Source organism: Emys orbicularis, chromosome 4, assembly GCF_028017835.1.
Source record: "Emys orbicularis isolate rEmyOrb1 chromosome 4, rEmyOrb1.hap1, whole genome shotgun sequence".
Lineage (NCBI taxonomy): Eukaryota > Metazoa > Chordata > Testudines > Emydidae > Emys > Emys orbicularis.
In genome coordinates this window covers 109,620,991-109,642,117 of record NC_088686.1, presented here as the reverse complement: position 1 = coordinate 109,642,117, position 21,127 = coordinate 109,620,991, and the positions used below count along the sequence as shown (strand labels likewise).

Here is a 21,127-nt window from a genome sequence, read left to right as displayed (position 1 = left end):
GGCTGTACTGGTTTGAAACCAGTGATATTGCCCACTAAGTAGACAACTCCTCAAAGCCAAAATAATCTCCTGCTTCCAATCTCCTGCTTGGATTCACTTGGCTGTCTGCCTGGATTGTTTCTTCTGATGATGATTTTGCAGAAGTTATGATGCAGAGAAGAAAGAACTTTCTCCATCTCCATTCTAGCCTTGGTATAAGACTTATTCTTTGTTGCAGTCTGACCAATATCACAATTCTAACCTCCACTCCATTATGTGTCATGTGTTGTATATTGTAGCAGGAAGGAACTGGATTGCCTACCAGGTTTTCTTTCTCTAATTTTAGTGGTGGCTTTGTAAGTTATGACTATGTAGAAATGTATGTGAATATAAAAATACATATATTTTCCCTCCCTGCTGGGTCCAGTCCTAGCCTAGTGCATTCTAGCTGATCTCAGTACTTAAATGACATTTTGCCGTTCATCTTTGTAAAGTGTTTTGAGATGTGCTAGTTTGAAAGTCCTTCTACTGTCCTGTCCTGTTTGTAAAGAGAATTTGTATCTCATTTACTTAATATGGCATCCAGCTTGGCTTCAGCACCTGAGTATGCACATGAACTTTTGAACCCACGGCATTTGGCCCAGAGTATTGCCTGTGGGATTGAGGTTTGCCTGGACATGAAGTAATGGAGATAATTGCAGAACCATTTGGCTTTTAACCGCAGACATCAACGGGCTTTTTTTTGTGTGTGTGTGGGGATTTTTTTTTAAAGAAATTTTCTGTATTTAGCTTAACTAAATAAAGACATTAATCTTAAATCTCTGCTACCTCATGTAGCTTGGAAATTATGGTTAATACAAAACTTCCCCAAAACTTTCCGGTGTAAGGAATTGTAATGTTATTTTTAGCTGTCTCAAGCAGGAGACTTTCATCTGAAAGGAGTCCATTGATTTACCTCTGTTGCATAGCTCCAGGGTGTCTCGCGAGTGGATTATCTCCATGCTTCAAAATGATACCTGTGTACCACTTGTCTGCTCTTCCTCTTTTTTCTACACTTTTCCCTTTCTGTTTTTAAAAATGTAATTTCAGAAAGTGTTTAGATTCTTTCCTGTTTCAGGAAAACAGAAAGAAGAGATGGGCAATAATTGGCTCCCTCGTGTAGAGTTTATGCCATTAATTCTTCAGCAGAACACTGTGATTTCCTGTTGGGGATACACATTTAGGGTTGTGTGACAGATTTTAGGAGTCTATTGCTTTGCCTTAATATTTAATACAGTAAGCAGTAAATACACACTGCAGTATATTTAAGTTAATGTTAGCTGCTAGGTAGCCTTAAAATTCACATACAGACTTAAAAAATGCTTTTAAAATGTCTTTAATTCCTACCATAATCTGCAAGGTGGAGTCAATGCATTATAGCAGGGATTTCTATATATGGTACAGATATATGTACAGTAGTTGACAGCTCTCTACCCTTTGACTGGATGAGATTGTGCATTTGCTAGCCTTTAAGAATTTTCTTGGTTACAATCCATTAACTGGTTTCAGAGTAGCAGCCGTGTTAGTCTGTATCCGCAAAAATAACAGGAGTACTTGTGGCACCTTAGAGACTAACAAATTTATTAGAGCATAAGCTTTCGTGGGCTACAACCCACGAAGTGGGTTGTAGCCCACGAAAGCTTATGCTCTAATAAATTTGTTAGTCTCTAAGGTGCCACAAGTAATCCATTAACTGGAACTGATGACCATAGGATACCTTAATATCTCCAAACTGGAAGCCTCATGCCCAACATAACTTTGTCATGAAAGAAATGCATATAACATTTGTAAATTTGTGCATGTCTTTTGCAGAGCTGTGACAGAAATGTCAATTTTTAAATTTGAGAGTTTTTTCCGTATATTCAGAAGTCCATCAAGAATGAGTTCAGTAAATTTCAAGGTTCTAACTTAATGGGAGCCTGACAGTTGAGAGTCAACCTGTTACAAGCTTGTCTGCGTGTGTCTACGCTGTATGCACACAGCATTCAAGCTACTCATCTAATTGTTTTCAGGCTGTCTACATTGAAACTTATTATAGAATTTATGGGTGCCTTGTGGCCCTCCAATATATAATCAGGCATTTAATGGAACAACAATGGTGTTAGCATGTTATGGATGCCAAATGATTATAGTGAATCATTTTGAATCTACCTTGGCAATCTTTCTTTGAGTCACAAGAAAATGGAAACATAATTAAACAAAGAATGGTTACCTCCACATGCTTTACAATTTTAATATCCTGATGCTGAAAAAATCTCCAAATGATAGTAAAAAGGAGCTTCTGTATAGAATAACTTTAGGAAGATAAAGGACCATCTGGTACAGGAGGGATAGTCAAGTGGATAAGGCACTGGACTGAGACTCAGCAGACCTGAGTTAAACTTCTAGCTCAGCCACAGCCTTCCTGTGTAACCTAGGGCAAGTCACTTAATCTGCCCCATGTCTCACCTCCCCACCTGTAAAATGGGGATAGTTTCCTCCCACACAGGGGTGTTCTTGAGAATAAAATCTAATGATTATGTGGTGCTCAAATGCTACAGTGATAAGGACCATGTAGTTACCTAGATAGATCTCAGAAATACTGAACATAAAAGAAACTGAATGGCCCAGGGTCTGGATAATGAAATACAAAGTCTGTCCCTTCTTGATCACAGTTTCACAGGTACTCATTACCACCATCTATTGGCAGTAGGATGGCCACGTATATAGGGTCTTCTGTACTCTGCAGCAAGCTGTGCCTGAGTTCTGTGGCACGGTTCTCTGTGGTTTCTCTGGCAGCCTAGATATTTTTCAACAACTTAAATTTAATGATGGAGGCTTTTTATTGAATGACACTGGAAAATATATAGTAGCCAGAACAGTGTGTTAGTTTCATATTACAACCACAAGCTTATTTTATGCCACCCACACACTAAATTTTCAAGGTAAGACAGAATTATTTTACAAAATGTATAACTACATTATAATAATCATTGGGGAGAAGGTGGAAACTGGAGGCTTTGACAACTGCATAGAAAGGGATAGCTAGGGCTTTTGATTCCTGAGAAGGTATAGGAGGCAGTTTGATCACACAGGAGATGATTGAAATTTTCCTCTCTCTTTCCACTTTGTGGAGCCAGGTGGATGTGGCTTTAAGTTTGTGGCTATGGGGAGTGTGTGTACGTCTGTGCGTGCGTGCAAGAACTCCTAATTTCCCCACCTTCCCCAACAACCATCGGGCTCCAGTATCTTCCATTGCATCGGGCAAAGATGGACAAACACGTTAATCGTAACTGGAGGTTTGTTCTAAAACACTCAGAAGTGAAATAGTTAAGTGCTGACACTTAAATGTTCATTGTTGGGTGCTTGGGGCGTCTCACACCTCTGTGATTTCAACCTGTCTGTCATCTTAGGAAGACAGCTCTGCATCGGTTCACACTCATTTCACATCTCGAAGATTATCTTCACAACCATAAGAGCTAGAAACAATTATTTTCACAGTGAAGGCTTACATTTTGAAGCAAGATTCCACAGCTATGAAATCATGGAATACACACTGAATGAACTACCCTGGGGGTGGCTACTTCAGACCAGGAGTGACATTCATGGGATTTACATTGCTTATACTGTGTCAGTTCAGAGGGTAAATGGAAAATGACTACTTCCAGACTTGTCAATCTGAAATTTTCTCTTTGAACTAAATCCATTTACCTTTTATTTTTAAATTAGGATTATTCAAAAAATGTTTGTCAAAATGATTTTCTGACCAATAATGCCGTTTCAGTGAAACTGGATTTTTTCACCAAGTTGTGTACATTTCTGTGAGATTTTGTTTAGAAAAAATGGGGGGGAAATTCAAAAATGTTGAAACATCCCATTTGGACACTTTTTCAGAATGGAAAGTTTCAATTTTCAGTTTGAAATTACTTTTTGTTTTTTAAATTTACTATATAGATATAGATATATAGCTATAGATAGATATATAGATCAAAATAAAAATAAAGCAATTAAAATCTGTCTAAATGAAATGTTCCAATTGACCCAAAATAAATTTTTTTCAGAATTTAATTTAAGAAAAATAATGGAATTTTGGCTTTTCTTCCCAATTTGGGATGAATTTTTGTTCTTTTTTTGCAGAATGGAAATCCATTTTCTGACAAGCTCTATGTATGGGTAATATAGTGGACATAGACTGCATGACTGCCTCCTCACCTTAAATGTTATGTGGTAGAAGAGTTGTTCCTTCTTTGTCTAGAGATGTTAGCACTTAATTTGTGTTACACCATTTCCTAAATACATTTGTACAGAGCATGAGGTTTTTGTTTCCAGAGGGAGGTGGTCTCTAGATAGGCTTGCTGGAGTGGCAAGAGCACCTTCAGGTCAAAATATGATCAGATTTGTTTCAACTATTGTATTAGAAGTGATGGTTTTTCCTCTCTTCTTGTCTGCCCCACAGGTAATAAATGTTGACGGAACAATGAGAAAAACTCTACTAGAAGATAAGCTTCCTCATATATTTGGGTTTACTTTGCTGGGGGACTACATCTACTGGACAGACTGGCAGAGACGAAGTATTGAAAGAGTTCACAAAATAAGAGCAAGCAGGGATATCATCATAGATCAGTTGCCAGACCTAATGGGCCTCAAAGCAGCAAGTGTGACCAAAGTGTTTGGTAAGTATGAGCAACGTGAAATGAAATTGAGACACTTTTTCCAGAGGGTTTTGCTTTTGTTAAACAATAACATTCACCCCTTTTGGAATAATCATGCTCTAATATGTTCTAATGCTGTTTAAAGGGAAACTACCTTTTTTTGTGAAGCTAGCATAGTGAAAATATCACAAGAGAAAAGCCTGCTTTCATGACGATTGCCATCATAAAACTACCATGTATGAAAATACACCCGATAATTTCTTTTGAAATTGCAGATTAATGCAATAAGCAAAATGGAAGCAGTTTTCTTGATCTACTATTCTTAAACAATAGGCAACTATTCATCCACTGTGTCAGTGAGGAGGCAAAGTTTTGTAGCCTATTACAGCATTTCAGTGAAGTGATGGACATTTGTCAAACATCTTTTCCATGCTTTTTCCTCTGTAATGGTTAACCAAAGGCGTATCCTGCCACAAGCTAAGAGTGACACGATCAGATGTGCGTGATTTCCCTGGTTTGTATGCAGAATTCCACAAAATGCTGTAGTTCCTGCTGCTGTGTCTTCCTAACCTCTTAGTGACAGTAAACCTAAATACTTTGCAGAGCTTCTGTCGCGTGTTGTGATATGTAACGGATTTAATTTCCATATCTAATGGAGGAGGAATTGTCTACTTGCTCATATACTCTTGCTAGTGGGGGCGGAGAGATGGTGAGGTGATCCAAATCAAGTACTACCACTAAGCCCCTACTAGTTTTCCCTCACTAAGCTCCTGTCTGCCCCAGTTCTTACACCTGCACCCCTATACAGTTTGGCATCCCCTGTGCATGTCCCTTACTGTCCCCTCTGGTCACAGTAGGATCTCTTCCACTGTGTCCCCTCTTGCTTCCGACGCATGGCTGTGACAGACTGTGTACATATGTCTGTCACACTGTTGCTGCCTTTATCCACAGTAATCTGTACATACTACTAGAAAGGCAAGAAGCTGCTCTGTGCAGCAGACCAGTGAGGAGGAATAAGAGGTGGGAGTCTTGCAGGCAGGCAGTTTATCTCATACGGCCTGAGAACTGGGAAAGCAGGACGTACACACTAGCCCTCGTGACCTCAGAGCCACAGAAGAGAGGAAGAACCACCTTGCAAATTGCTGAGAAAGGGCAGAGGGAAGGCCCAGCCAGGACTCCAGTGGGTCCTGTGGGATTCTCTTGCTTGGGGAGACAGAGAAAAAGTTGTGGGCTGAAGCTCACTGTGAGATCTTTTGGGAGCACACTGAATTTAAAACCCAGTTTCCTTTGGGGGACATATTTGTTTTTCCTATTGTCACCCTGTTTTTCCAGCACAAACGTCTGATGATTTTCAGACTGTGGGTCTCCCAAGGAGGACAATATTCTGTACTGGGTTCAGTTGGAGAACAACTAAGGAACTTGTTCTGTGGCTTGCAGTCAGAACAAGGCCACCTGAACTCAAAGAGAGGCACTTAAATCTAGACCCAGGCATGGCACTAAAAAAGAAATTGAATGATGCCACATTTAACAGCAACTGGGATCTCTAACCTGATCCCACTCTTATTTCATCCTAGAAGAGCTTCAGTGTAGGAATAGGAGCACTGGAACTGGTTTCAGGCCCTAGAGCAGTGGCTTTGAAACTTGCAAGGTGCTGAGCATGTCCTGTGAGTTGCCAAGCAGCCTGAACTCTTACTAACTTCATTAGCTCTTAGTGGCAGCGACTCATTCACTCCACACATGTATACACTGTCTGGCACAGTGGAGCTCTGACCTGAGTGAGGAGGCCTTAAGATACTACTGCAGTGGTCAAGATACTGAGCACCATCTCAGGAGATGCTCAGCATATAGCAATATCATGCCCTCTCTTGTACAGATCTCCATACCTTCTGTAAATCATGTGGGTACCGTAATTTAGCCCTCAGTTTGTAACATGATATGCTGTGAAATGGGTAATTCCCTAATGCAGCAAATACCATAACGCTCCAGTACAGACAGATACTGCAAATTAAATTTCGCGCTAAACTACCCAAGCCCATGAGTGTATGCATAAAGATAATAGATTTATAGAAATATTTTTGTGGTCATTTTACAGTATCACTCTGGCTTGCCCCTGAATATTTACTTTGGTTACATACATCTTAAAAAAAATCATCATACTAGCTTATTTATCAAGGTCACTCACTTTAAATAGGCCTGGAAGGGTGCAAAGTTCTGCAATGAAGCCACACAAAATAACCGTAACAAAGAAAATATTTGTACATGATGGAGAGCCAGATCATCCGCCGGTGTGAATCAACATAGCTCCTCTGAATTCAGTGGAGCTAGGCTGACGTACACTAGCTGAGGGTCAGGTCTGGAATCTTTGTCCCCTATAAAAGAAAACTAAACTTGGATTGGACTGGACTGACTTTTGAGACTTAACCGTAGTAGCAATTTTTTAAAAATGGCTATATCTCTGTTTGCAACTGCTGAAGAGGGGCATTCATTTTGTTCTCCGCTCCCATCTCCATTCCCACCCCACCTCCTGCCAACCCCTCAGCATTTGTTCATAGGCACTCTGGTTTACTTGACCAAAATAGGGGTGTGTGGTGATCTTATTGGAATTATACTTAATGATGAATCTCAGCAGTTGATTGGATTTAACAGCTGGGAAAAGGAGCTGCAGTTGTTGAGCTCTGTTCTCACCAGCGCATGTCATTGAACTCAAGCACATTTAAAAATTCAACTGAGATGAAGATCAGTTGCCTGGCCAAAAATAAACAGACAAAACAAACACAACTGTCTGTTTTTAGTACAGGAATGAAATCTGTGGAGAAAAACAGAAGAAAATATTTGGAGAGGTTATCGATATTATAAGAAGACTAATACTAGCCTTTAAATCCATGGGTTGAGAGGAAAAGATCTGAGTTGGTTTTTGGACCCCCGTTGATCTTTACAGTAATACGTTATCTCATAAGTCTGTAAATACATTGCCTGTGATTCCATCCCAGACAGTTTTATCTTTAATTGACCAATGTCTCCTTTTCAGGAACCAATCCTTGTGCTGAGAATAATGGAGGCTGCAGCCATCTGTGTTTCTTCACACCTCTGGAGACTAGATGTGCTTGTCCCATAGGACTGGAGTTGCTGAGCGACATGAAGACCTGCATCATTCCTGAAGCCTTCCTTGTTTTCACCAGCAGAGCAGCAATTCATAGGATTTCCCTTGAAACCAACAATAATGATGTAGCTATTCCTCTAACTGGTGTCAAAGAGGCGTCTGCTCTGGATTTTGATGTGTCTGATAATAGAATCTATTGGACTGATATTAGCTTAAAGGTATTATTAACATTTGAATTCCCTGAATATGAAGCCACAGTATAATCCCTTTAATCTAACAAAGATCTGTTTGTTATATAATATAGCACATATTATATCGGATGTCTAAATCTTGGCTGCCACATGCATTGAATCCATAAATTAATCTGTTTCAGACATGCTTTCTGCATGTCACATACCATGGTAATTTGAATGCCTAGGTTGGCACTCTACTAAACTTGCTAATCTTCTCTACCCCCCACCCCACCCCATTTTAATTTGGAATCCATTCTAGTAAAAGTATTAAAATTTGGCAAGTAAACGTGGGTCTCTTATCCTTAGCTGTGGCTCCCACTTGCTGCGTTTCAGTGAGGGAGCTTATTAAGTTTTCATGCTAAAAAATATCAGTGTGTTTCAGCAGCAGTTTGAAATTTGATATGTGACATTTCTGGTTTATATCCAGGTGTAGGCAAAGGAGAGTGTTGTATCATCCATCACTGTTGTTTAGTTTTCTTTTACATGAATTTAGCAGTGGTGGAAAATGTCATATTGATATCACTGGAAAATGAACTCCTCTGTTTAGCTTCTTAATAGGTACACCACAAACTGTGGAAGCTCTTCTGCCAGAGTGCTTCAGCTGTAACAGGGCAGGGATCGCTTTTAGAGATCATGGGGATAGTTCAGTTTCCATAGCTTCCAGACCCTACTGAGACTAACTCGGGTGTCTGTTCAATGCTGGTAGTGGGTTTTGTATGTGGACACCTTTCCACTAGGAACTGTGCCAATGTAATAAATTCATGTGCTCCAGACCACACACACAATTACTAAATAAATAACAACGCACCTTGGGAAATGGAACTAGTGTTCCCTTAGCTGTTCATAGAACATTCTACTGCTATCCTTTTTATCGGTCAACCACTAGAAGGCAACATCTTTCCTTCACACTCTCTCTCACTTGAGCGCACACCAACTCGCTCACCTTGAAATGAAAAACATTCCCTGGAGTCCTCCTATCTCCCAGTATGTTAATTCATTAGTTTTTTCAAGTTGTCATGAAATTGGATAGTGATGTAGACATAAGTTATGTAAAGTGGTTACTCGGAATGGACTTTGGTCCCTAAATGGAGAGCAAAAATTGTATTCTGGCTCCAGATGATATCACTAGATACTGTGGGGTGGCCATTTTACATGCACATTATCACTGGTTTCTTGTGTGCTATGTACATATTCCTTGCTGCATGACCAGCTCTGTTAAGTGTATACAACTCACACTCCTCATTAATGCTGAGACAAACTTTGAGTAATACAAGAAAACCAATCAGCTAATTCCCTTTTCTCCAAATGAAGATACATTCCTATATAGGTTGAAAACACTGCAAAGAATAAACAGAGAAAAGAATTTGGGCCAACATTTTAAAAGTGAACAGGTATGTGGGGTGAGAGGCTCAATATCTGGGTGCCTACCTTGAAACTCTTTGAAGGGACCTGATATTGAGAGGGTGCATGCTCAGCACTTTCTGAAAATCACATCCCTTCATCATCTCAAAGAGGGTATCCAAAATCAGTAGTCATTTCTGAAAATTCAGGCCTTCTTTATCTTGTGAATTAATATGTTTCTGTTATCAGTATAGATTATATAAATATGAATTGCAAATACTTTCAGCATTTAATGCTTGGGGATTTACATTTGAATTTTTGTTGAACAATAACCCTCAGAATTTTGATCCCCTAATTTGATGTGTGTCCATAAGGTACAGTAATATTTTCACACAATTGTTTTCCAGACCATAAGCCGGGCATTCATGAATGGGAGCTCTGTTGAGCATGTGATTGAGTTTGGATTAGACTACCCTGAGGGAATGGCAGTAGACTGGATGGGAAAGAACCTTTACTGGGCAGATACTGGAACCAATAGAATTGAAGTAGCGCGCCTGGATGGACAGTACAGACAGGTTCTTGTGTGGAAGGATTTGGATAACCCAAGGTCTTTGGCTCTTGATCCTACTAAAGGGTAAGGAGCATTATTTATTGTTCGATGAGCATAATAATTAATAACATATATTTTTTACAGCATACTTTGTATTTCTCTAGCACCATTTCATCAGGGAATCTCAAAGCACTTTATAGCCATTAATGGGGTAAACACCATAGTACCTCTGGGAAATGGATAGGGGCTATAAAGCAAAATTTAAAATCCCTGTCAATTAACTTTTGCTGTCTTGTTTCAAAAAGCAAAAGCAAAATTTAACACACACTAATTGGCTGCATACAGTTACATGGGATATTCCAGCTTGCAATAAGTGTGAGTCAAATGTAAATTAGAAAAATCGGGGGATGTATTGTGTGACACGTCCCTGTTTTAAAACATGTTGAATTCACTTCATTGACCGCTGAAATCTGAGTACTTTAGGGGTGGAATTCAAATGTCAAACACATTCATACCAATGGCAGGAAGTAAAGTGGCATTTACTTCTATTCAGTTGTAACTGCAGGGGAATTTAGTTAGGTTGCAACACCTGAATCTGATTAGGACATGAAGCTTAATACCCTTACTGATTGTGAAAATTCCACAGTGCCCTTCAGCACCACAAGTGGTCAGGGCCCTGGTTTTATCTCTCATCTGAAAGAATTAAGCAATTAATCACAAGGAGGCATGCAGTGGTTGGGACAGTAGCAGACTTAAGGAGTACTGGGCTTGATCCTGCACAGTCCTGTGCTAAGCACTCTGGCCCTATCCATCAAAGCGCAGGTGCTTAACTTGAACTCAGTGAAATTAAATATTTATGTATTTAATTTAATTGATTGATAGCATACCAGTTACCATAGCAGTTAAAGTCTCTGGGGCCCTGGGTACCAAAGCTGGATTTGAATCCATATCATAAACTGGTGCCTGTTTTTCTTCTGTTTTTGATTGCAGTTATATGTACTGGACAGAGTGGGGAGGTAAACCAAGGATTGTTCGAGCATATATGGATGGGACAAACAGCATCACTTTGGTTGATAAAGTGGGACGTGCCAATGATTTAACTATTGACTATGCAGACCAAAGACTATATTGGACTGACCTAGACACAAGTATGATTGAGTCATCAAACATGCTAGGTAATCTGCTGTTATATTAAAAGAAACACACATCATGGTGTTTTGTACAGAACTGTGAGCACCCTGTAAGGGAATTTGGTAGATTTTTCTTTTAGAGGGTTTAATTAAAAATTGGAGTTGATTGCCTCCAAACTAACCTTTATTCTTCTTGCATGACAGGCTTACAGCTAAGGGTTAACTCATGGATTTTTTTTTTTATCCAAGCAATTTAATACATTTTGGAAGTGGTTGAATTAGACTTAAATTTCCTACCACCATTCTAGTGTGTGCTAATTAATATTTTGGAGAGTAGTAAGTAAAATACACATGATAATGAAATTAAACATGCATAAACTTTATTTGCAAGTTTAACAAAATTGTGAGGTAAACCTTTAAAGTAATAATAAATTGGTAAAAAATGAACCAGGCTTTCTAAAGCATTTCCCATAGGATAACAGAGAAACTGCACTTTAAAAATTATAAATGCAGGGAAAGTAAAACAATAAACATTCTATTTTTCTGACTAAAATCCTATACCAGAGAAATGATTTTACTCTTTCTTCTGTTGCTAGTATTAAATTACCCATGTCTTTTACCAGAGCAAAGAGACAGTCTCAGTCTCTTTATTTCTCCAGGTTAGGACAACTTTTTGCCTTTGGTCCAGTTTAATTGGCCCCTATTCTCTGAGTCTGCACACCTAATTCTGTTGCCTAATTCCACAACCTTGTCCCCATCCAAGGCAGATTCCAGCCACAGACTGGCTCTGCTAGTTCAGAATTCAAACCAAAATACACCTTTACGACCTGCATTCTTGGCTGTTGTAATGACGCTGTACAGTTAGCTAAACATTCTATAGAATTAATCTCCCAACATTTACATGTGTTTTCCTATGAGAGTTTATTAGAACTTCAAAAGGTTTTCTGCCGTTAAGGCTTATTAAATTTTTACATTAACATTGACAAGATGGCTAATTGAATAAAGGAGGGAATTGATAATACTGTATTTAGCACTTTGTGCAGATCTTTACATCTAAAGTGCCTTATAAAAGTTAACAATTCCTCAGAAAGCCAGATGAGGTAGACAGAATTATCTCCATTTTTTAGACAAGGACACTGAGACTTGGGGAGGTTAAATGAACTGCCCGATGCTACACAACAAATTGATGGCAGTCCGAGTTAAAATCCAGGAGTTCCTGAGTTCCCTGTCCCATGTTCGTTTCCATAGACCATGCTGTCTTGGTTAGATATGAATTAATACTGCTAGAATTTCTGTATTAAAAGTATGTGGCAAAAGGTAAACCTATCATGGCATTTATATTAACTACTTCAGAGTCACTGCTGTGACATTATTGTTGATGAACCAGGTAATTCCATATTAAGCTCCTATTTTCAGGCCTTGTTTAATTTTCCATGAAAAAGCTACACTTTGGAATGAAACTTGTAAAGCTTTATTTTGGCGTTTTGGGGACATGAGAAATCTATTTTTCTTCAAGAAAGTTTTAGATGCTTTTTCTGTGCTCAGATCACGCGCAAACACTGCTTATTTAAGTAATAAAAATTGTAAGACATGTCATGGGCTTGGACAACAAGGACACAAGAGCCCCTGGCACATCTTGAAGAAATGTGTTTTAGGAAACCATGTAACTAGCAGCAGTACTTTGTGACTTTCTACTGCCTCTTTTTTTTCACAATGTACTGAGCAGCAGAACCCCAAATATCCGCTCCTGAGCTCACAGGTGCTGAAACTAGAGCTGCAGGGGGTGCTGCTGCACCCCCTGCTTGAAGTGGTTTCCCTCATATACAGGACTTATAGTGTGGTTCAGTGGCTCACAGCATCCCCACTATAAAAATTGTTCCAGCACCCGTGCCTGAGCTAAACATGTTGAATTTAACATAGTTGCATTTACTTCAATAATCCTGTATGGACACAGGTGAAAACACATGGAAAAGAAAAACTAGAAACCACTTATATATCATTAGGATCAGTATCAACCCTGGTTTACGTACATGATGGGCTGTACCCTGGCTGTGATATAGCATTGCCATTGTCGGCTGGCAGTGAGTGCTTGAGCTGCTGTTACAGAGGATGTAAGTAAATGAGCTACCGGGGGGGGGGGGGGGGGGGGGGGGGCGGGGAGAAGGAGGGAGAGAAGACAACCTCTGGAGCATCATAAAATAGCTCTATGATTCTCAAAGACTTTCATAATCCACAGCTTTTCCAATGGCTTTCAGCGATTGCAAGTCTTACATTCATCGCTGTGGAAAGTGTATGAGAAATGCCCTACCAAATGTATGTCACTGCTTGAAATTTTTATTATGGTTATTTCTTCCAAGTAAATTTTTTATCAAAAGCTTTCGATAGGATCCCTCATCAGATTGATAAGGGAACTAAATCGCCAGAGGGCAAGAGGCAGATTTCTGGAATGGATTAAAAACTTTTTGTGGTACTGAGGGGAAATTCAGTACTCGTGGCTGCTTCTCAGACTGGAATGAAATTAAATCAGCTCTGGTAAATTAAACTGGTGCTAACACTGGGACTAGGGTCAGTTAATACATTGATCACTTTGGAGAAGGAAGCAGACAGTGAACTGTTGAAGTTGACAGTGACACATAGTTAATGACATGTAAGGAGGTTAGTAAGAACTCTGGGTGGAATTTTAACAAACTCATTGGGTAGGGGAAGTGTTACTGGATGAAAGTAAAGTGACAAAACATTGCGTGCAGTATGCAGTGATGCACACTGAGGGTCCTGTCCAGAAAAGAATCTGGGTGGGAGGTGTGGGATGAAGTATGTCTGCCCAGTGCACAGCAGCAGTGGCTAAAGCAGTCTTAAATTTGTGACCAGGGGGTGTTCCCAGCCTGCTCTCAGACACTACACAGCATGTAAAAACACCCCCTTCTTGGGGTTTTGTTTACATAACCTGGGAACTAGCGAAAAACAACATAAATTTCAACTCAACTAGATCAAATAAAGTTTGTTCATTAGTAACTCTCTGCCTAGGGTAGGTAAATTTTAAAAGGAAAAAAAAAAATTTAGTAAGATGGCTTTGTACTCCCATGTCTAAGCTTTTCTTTCCTCCCCTAGCCTAGGCCAACTCATGAAAAAAAGCAGGGCATTCAAAAGATTTTAGGAGTGTATGTGTGGGTGAGGTGGTTTAAATTCCTTTCTCCCCCCCTTCCCCCCCCCCCCCCCCCCCCCACACACACACCAAGACATTTAGTAGTACATCCTCAGCTGCTGTAAACTGTCAGTGCTCCATTGACTACAGTACTATGGGGTTTTCCATAATGGTTAATCTAGTCTACCTTGGCCAGTACCTGATGCTCCAGAAGGTGATAAAACCTTAGATTATGGACTTCAGTAATTAAGCAGTGTCATGTGTGGGAGTGTTAGGATTCCTTCCAGATTAATACAGGAAATCATTTTGAATATCTGCATCTTCTTAAATTGCAACTGTGGGTTTTTTACAACTTAAATCCAACTTCAGAATTCCTCTGGATCAGCTTTATCACTGAATCCCCCAGATTATCTGTATGGTACTTTGGGGCATGTTGCTTACAGTCCTCGTTTCGTATGTGTTTTAAGTTTATTTTTTATCCAGATCAAGTATTTATCAGGGATTAGGGTGTTCTTAAAGACCTTTCTCAGGATCCCGTTTGGGGTGTTAAGCCTCTGACACAAAGTAATATTTCTTAAAATGACAGTAGTTCCAGTGCATCTGAAGAAGTGGTTTTTTTATCCACGAAAGCTTATGCTCAAATAAATCTGTTAGTCTTTAAGGTACCACCAGACTCCTTGTTGTTTTTGTGGATACAGACTCACACGGCTACCCCCTGATACTTAATAGTTCCAGTGGTACTACCTCTGAAGTAAAATATTACTTGGTAGGAGTAAGGTATCAGAATTTGGATCTTAGTGGCTACCTCTTCAGAGGAAGATATTGTGTAATTATGAACCCCAAATTCCATGATACTGACCCGTAGCAAATTATCTTTCAAAAATAAAAGGAGTTAAAAAATTACATTTTAGTCACACAGGATTAAATAACCCTTTTTTCACTTTTTTTGCAACTGAGTTTCGGTTACTGCTTATGATTAGTGCTAACAGTATGAAGTTACTTTTTCAGGTCAAGAAAGGGAAATAATAGCAGATGATCTACCTCATCCATTTGGACTAACACAGTACAGTGATTACATCTACTGGACAGACTGGAACCTTCACAGTATAGAAAGAGCAGACAAGACCAATGGGAAGAACCGGACACTAATTCAAGGACATCTGGATTTTGTGATGGACATATTGGTCTTTCACTCTTCGCGCCAGGATGGCTTGAATGACTGCGTGCAAAACAATGGGCACTGTGGACAATTGTGCCTTGCCATACCAAATGGGTATAGATGTGGGTGTGCCTCTCACTATACCTTGGATCCCAACAGCAGGAACTGCAGTTGTATGTCCTTTTATTTCTTATGATATTCTTAAGCACTTGCAGCTCATTGCTGCTTCGGGTGCCTTTTACTATAGAAAGGGAAGGATTCATATACATACATCTCAAGGGTATTGGTTTTAAAGATGACCGGCAAACAGGGGAAAAAAAGGTTTGTGCCCTTTCTATGATGCATAATGAAGAGCTGAAAGGTTGGTTGGTTTTTTAAAGCCTTAGAAATAGCAGCACTGTCAAGTCTGTCTTGTTTTGCTGGATGTGTTTCTGGGGTGACTCAGATGCGTACTAGAAGCTTTCCCAGCCTTTAATTGAATGCATGGGTGGATGTGAGTGACAGTCTAAACAAAAGCATCTTTTCTCCCAAGTGTTTTAGTTAAACAAGTGTTAGCAAAAACAGAAACACAGGGTTTTAAATCCTCTGGGTAATAATCCCATCCCGTCCCAATTAATCAGGTTTCACTTCCTCTGTATGTGTGATGTCATGATCCTGCTAGTTATCCAATGGTCCATATAGCTTGTCCAGCTTGTTTCTAATGAAAAAACAAGCAGGAAAAGAAAATGTGCTTGGGAAAAACAAACGAGCTCTTAACTCCCCCACCACCAAAAGTACAGAATCAGAAAGAAGCAATAAGGGAATGTCATGTCACCTTTAACAAGCCAGGGATGACACATAAGAGTACCTGCATTTAAGACTGTAGTGTGATTCCTAACTTCACTGTTATTAGCCTGACTGCATTATCATGCCATTCACATGTTGCCTCCTATGTAATTTTGAGTATTTCATGATAGTGAAGGGAAATAATATCTCAGTGAGATAGTGTTGGGCTCATCCTCCAAAACTATGAAATTTTGAGCAAAAATGGGACTTAAGATTTAATAGCAAGAATATCAACTTGTGATCGTTTTTCACACCTCTAGATTTTTCTCTTCAGTCCTGTAGAATTTTTCCTTTAAATATTTTTTTACATGGCTAATGATTGCTACCTGTATACTTGGGGGTTATGTTGCATTTTCTTTTCTTATGCATTTTGTTGGACTTGTTTCAGCACCCACCAGCTTCTTGCTGTTTAGCCAGAAGTCTGCAATCAGTCGGATGATACCAGATGACCAGCAAAGTCCAGATATCATCCTTCCGCTGCATGGTCTAAGAAATGTCAAGGCCATTGATTACGATCCCTTAGATAAACTGATTTATTGGGTGGATGGACGTCAGAACATTATTAAAAGAGCCAAAGATGATGGTACCCAGGCAAGTTTATGTGTGTGTGTGTGTATATATATATATATATATTGTGTGTATTTAGTGTATTATCTTTTTTAGTATGTATTTTATACTTGAAGTTTTCCAGGCAGCCATCACCTTAAGCCCTGATCCTACAAAAACGCATGTGCTTGTTTAAATTTACTCACTGGGAGTAGTACCTATGGATTTGCAGAATCAGGATCTTAATTTGTATACAAAGAACAATAACCGAATACTGTCAAATAAGGCGTGTTGCCACGTGGCTTATATATTACAAACTACAAACCTCAAAACTGTGATAGTTGTACAAAGACAGTCAGAGAAACTCTAGCCTGGTACCACTAGTTTACTCTTTTTATTTCACAGTAATTACACTTTTAAAAATCAGCGTTGTACTTGACAGTTTGGTGAGCATAATATCGTTATAAAAGTCCCTGGGACTAAAAACTCAGTCTCAGCCATAAAAACCACATCACATACAATCATAGAAGTGTAGGACTGGAAGGGACCTTAAGAGGTCATCTGCTACAGTCCCCTGCACCCATGGCAGGACTAAGTATTATCTAGACCATCCTTGACAGGTCTTTGTTTAACTTGCTCTTAAAGATCTCCAATGGTGGAGATTCCACAACCTCCCTGAGCAATTTATTCCAGTGCTTAACTACCCTGACAGGAAGTTTTTCCTAATGTCCAACCTAAACCTCCCTTGCTACAATTTCAGCCCTTTGTTTCTTGTCCGATCCTCATAGGTTAAGAAGAACATTTTTTCTCCCTCCTTCTTGTAACAACCTTTTATGTACTTGAAAACTGTTATCATGTGTCCCCTCTGTCTTCTCTTCTCCAAACTAAACAAACTCAGTTTTTTCAATTTTCCCTCATAGGTCATGTTTTCTAGACCTTCAATCATTTTTGTTGCTCTTCTGTGGACTTCCTCCAATTTGTCCACATCTTTCCTGAAATGTGGCACCCAGAACTGGACACAATACTCCAGTTGAGGCCTAATCAGCACCGAGTACAGCAGAAGAATTACTTCTCATGTCTTGCTTACAACACTCCTGCTAATTTTTTTTCCCAATAGCGTTATACTGTTGACTCATATTTAGCTTGTGATCCACTATAAACCCCAGAACCCTTTCTGCAGTACTCCTTCCTAGGCAGTCATTTTCCATTTTGTATGTGTGCAACTGATTGTTCCTTCCTAAGTGGAGTACTTTGCATTTGTCCTTATTGAATTTCATCCTATTTACTTCAGACCATTTCTCCAGTTTGTACAGATTGTTTTGAATTTTAATCCCATCCTCCAAAGCACATGCAACCCCTCCCAGCTTAGTATTGTCCACAAACGTTATAAGTGTACTCTCTATGCCATTATCTAAATCACTGATGAAGATATTGAACAGAATTGGACCCAGAACTGATCCCTGTGGGACCCCACTCAATATGCCCTTTTAGCTTGACTGTGAACCATTAATAAATACTCTCTGGAAATGGTTACCCAACCAGTTATGCACCCACCTTAGTACCTCCATCTAGATTGTATTTCCCTAGTTTGTTTATGAGAAGGTCATGCGAGACAAGATCAGAAGCCTTACTAAAGTCAAGACATACCACATCTATTGCTTCTCCTCTATCCACAAGGCTTGTTACCCTGTCAAAGAAAGCCGTTAGGTTGGTTTGACATGATTTGTTCTTGACAAATCCATGGTGATTATTACTTATCACCTTATTATCTTCTAGGTGTTTGCAAATTGATTGCTTAATTATTTGCTCAGAAGTTAAGCTCACTGGTCTGTAATTCCCTAGGTTGTCTTTTGTGACCGGGTGCTGGGCAAGAACTGCTGACTCAGCCCTCCGTCATACCAGCTCCCACTAAAGGAAGTAAATTGGAGCTGGCTAGAGAAAACCTGCACCTAATTGGTGAAAGGGAGAGAGCTTCCTGCCCAGTTAGCCTGGGGCTGTATAAAAGGCTGGGAGGAAGGAAGCTGGGGGAGGGAGTGAAAGCAGAGAGAGAGCTCTTCCCTCCTGGGTGCAGACTCTAGAACTCAATCTGTGTATGGTAAAAAGGTGGTGGCAGCACAACTTGTAAATAAATGGCACCAGTCATTACTGAACCCCAGGGTCTCCGAGTGACTTCATCAGCACAGCAGGGGCAGGAACCAAGAGGGCCCTGCAGTACCCTGCTACATCTTTATTTCCCTTTTTATATATGGCAGTCAAATTGTAAAAATACTCAAGTGCTTTGCTGAATAAGGATGGGCTTGAGCACATGCTTAAGTGCTTTGCTCATTCAGGGCTTTAATTATTACTCCAATTGCTTGCACAATGATGATAAAGTGTGTTGCTACTCAGAGACAATGTCCGCAGTTACACAGGTGTCAAGTTTTGAGAGTTTAACAGATTCCTAAAACATATAATTAAAATAATACACAATGAAATTAATTTTGAGGTAGACTAGATATAGCTTCCATTGTTCTTTGCCTCCTGTGACCTCCATGACATGATTTAAATGGAGCTGACACTGCCTGTCTATATGGGGGATTTCAACTATCCCCATATTGACTGGGTACATCACCTCAGGACTGGATGCAGAGATAAAGTTCAGTGACTGCTTCTTGGAGCAGCTAATCCTGGAACCCACAAGAGGAGAGGCAATTCTTGATTTAGTCCTAAGTAGAGCAGAGGATCAGGTCCAAGAGGTGAATATAGCTGGACCACTTGGTAATAGTGACCATAATATAATTAAATTTAACATCCCTGTGGTGGGGAAAACACCACAGCGGCCCAACACTGTAGCATTTAATTTCAGAAAGGGGAACTACACAAAAATGAAGAGGTTAGTGAAACAGAAATTAACAGGTACAGTACCAAAAGTAAAATCCCTACAAACTGCATGGAAACTTTTTAAAGACACCATAATAGAGGCTCAACTTAAACGTATACGCCAAATTAAAAAACATAGTAAGAGAACCAAAAAAGAGCCACCGTGGCTAAACAACAAATTAAAAGAAGCAGTGAGAGGCAAAAAGGCATCCTTTAAAAAGCAGAAGTTAAATCGTAGTGAGGAAAATAGAAAGGAGCATAAACTCTGGCAAATGAAGTGTCAAAATATAATTAGGAAGGCCAAAAAAGAATTTGAAATACTTTTTGAGTCTTTGGCTAGCTGTAATAGCAAAAAAAATTGTTTAAAGTACATCAGAAGCAGGAAGCCTATTAAACAACCAGTGGGGCCACTGGACAATCGAGATGCTAAAGGAGCACTCAAGGACGATAAGGCCATTGCGGAGAAACTAAATGAATTCTTTGCATCGGTCTTCACAGTTGAGGATGTGAGGGAGATTCACAAACCTGAGCCATTCTTTTTAGGTGACAAATCTGAGGAACTGTCCCAGATTGAGGTGTCATTAGAAGAGGTTTGGGAACAAATTGATAAACTAAACAGGAATAAGTCACCAGGACCAGATGGTATTCACCCAAGAGTTCTGAAGGAACTCAAATGTGAAATAGCAGGACTACTAACTGTAGTCTGTAATCTATCATTTAAATCAGCTTCTGTACCAAATGACTGAAGGATAGCTAATGTGCCACCAATTTTTAAAAACGGCCCCAGAGGTGGCCCCAGAGGTGACCCCAGCAATTACAGGCCGGTAAGCCTGACTTCAGTACTGGGTAAACTGGTTGAAACTATAGTAAAGAACAAAATTGTCAGACACATAGATGAACATAATTTGTTGGGGAAGAGTCAACATGGTTTTTGTAAAGGGAAATCATGCCTCACCAATCTACTAGAATTCTTTGAGGGGGTCAACAAGCATGTGGACAAGGGGGATCCAGTGGATATAGTGTATTTAGATTTTCAGAAAGCCTTTGACAAGGTCCCTCACTAAAGGCTCTTAAGCAAAGTAAGCAGTCATGGGATAAGAGGGAAGGTTCTCTCATGGATTGGTACCTGATTAAAAGATAGGAAACAAAGAGTAGGAATAAATGGTCAGTTTTCAGAATGGAGAGAGGTAATAGTGGTGTGGCCCAGGGGTCTGTGCTGGCACCAGTCCTATTTAACATATTCATAAATTATCTGGAAAAGGGGGTAAACAGTGAGGTGGCAAAATTTGCAGATACAAAACTACTCAAGATAGTTAAGTCCCAGGCAGACTGGGAAGAGCTACAAAAGGATCTCTCAGAACTGGGTGACTGGGCAACAAAATGACAGATGAAATTCAATGTTGATAAATGCAAAGTAATGCACATTGGAAAACATAATCTCAACTATACATATAAAATGATGGGGTCTAAACTAGCTATTACCACTCAAGAAAGAGATCTTGGAGTCATTATGGATAGTTCTCTGAAAACATCCACTCAATGTGCAGCGGCAGTCAAAAAAGTGAACAGAATGTTGGGAATCATTAAGAAAGG

The 21,127-nt window shown here is 39.6% G+C and overlaps 1 protein-coding gene across 3 annotated transcripts in view; it reads left to right on the top strand.

Moving 5' to 3' along the window:
- The window catches only part of LRP5 (LDL receptor related protein 5), a 206,345-nt gene that overhangs the window by 148,372 nt on the left and 36,846 nt on the right, over window positions 1–21,127 (top strand). For all 3 annotated transcript variants that reach the window (XM_065402655.1, XM_065402657.1, XM_065402656.1), the window contains exons 7-12: window positions 4,454–4,670; window positions 7,678–7,967; window positions 9,731–9,957; window positions 10,864–11,048; window positions 15,154–15,477; window positions 16,518–16,720. In XM_065402655.1, the coding sequence (XP_065258727.1) occupies window positions 4,454–4,670; window positions 7,678–7,967; window positions 9,731–9,957; window positions 10,864–11,048; window positions 15,154–15,477; window positions 16,518–16,720 (1,446 nt within the window). The remainder of the gene's footprint in view (window positions 1–4,453; window positions 4,671–7,677; window positions 7,968–9,730; window positions 9,958–10,863; window positions 11,049–15,153; window positions 15,478–16,517; window positions 16,721–21,127) is intronic.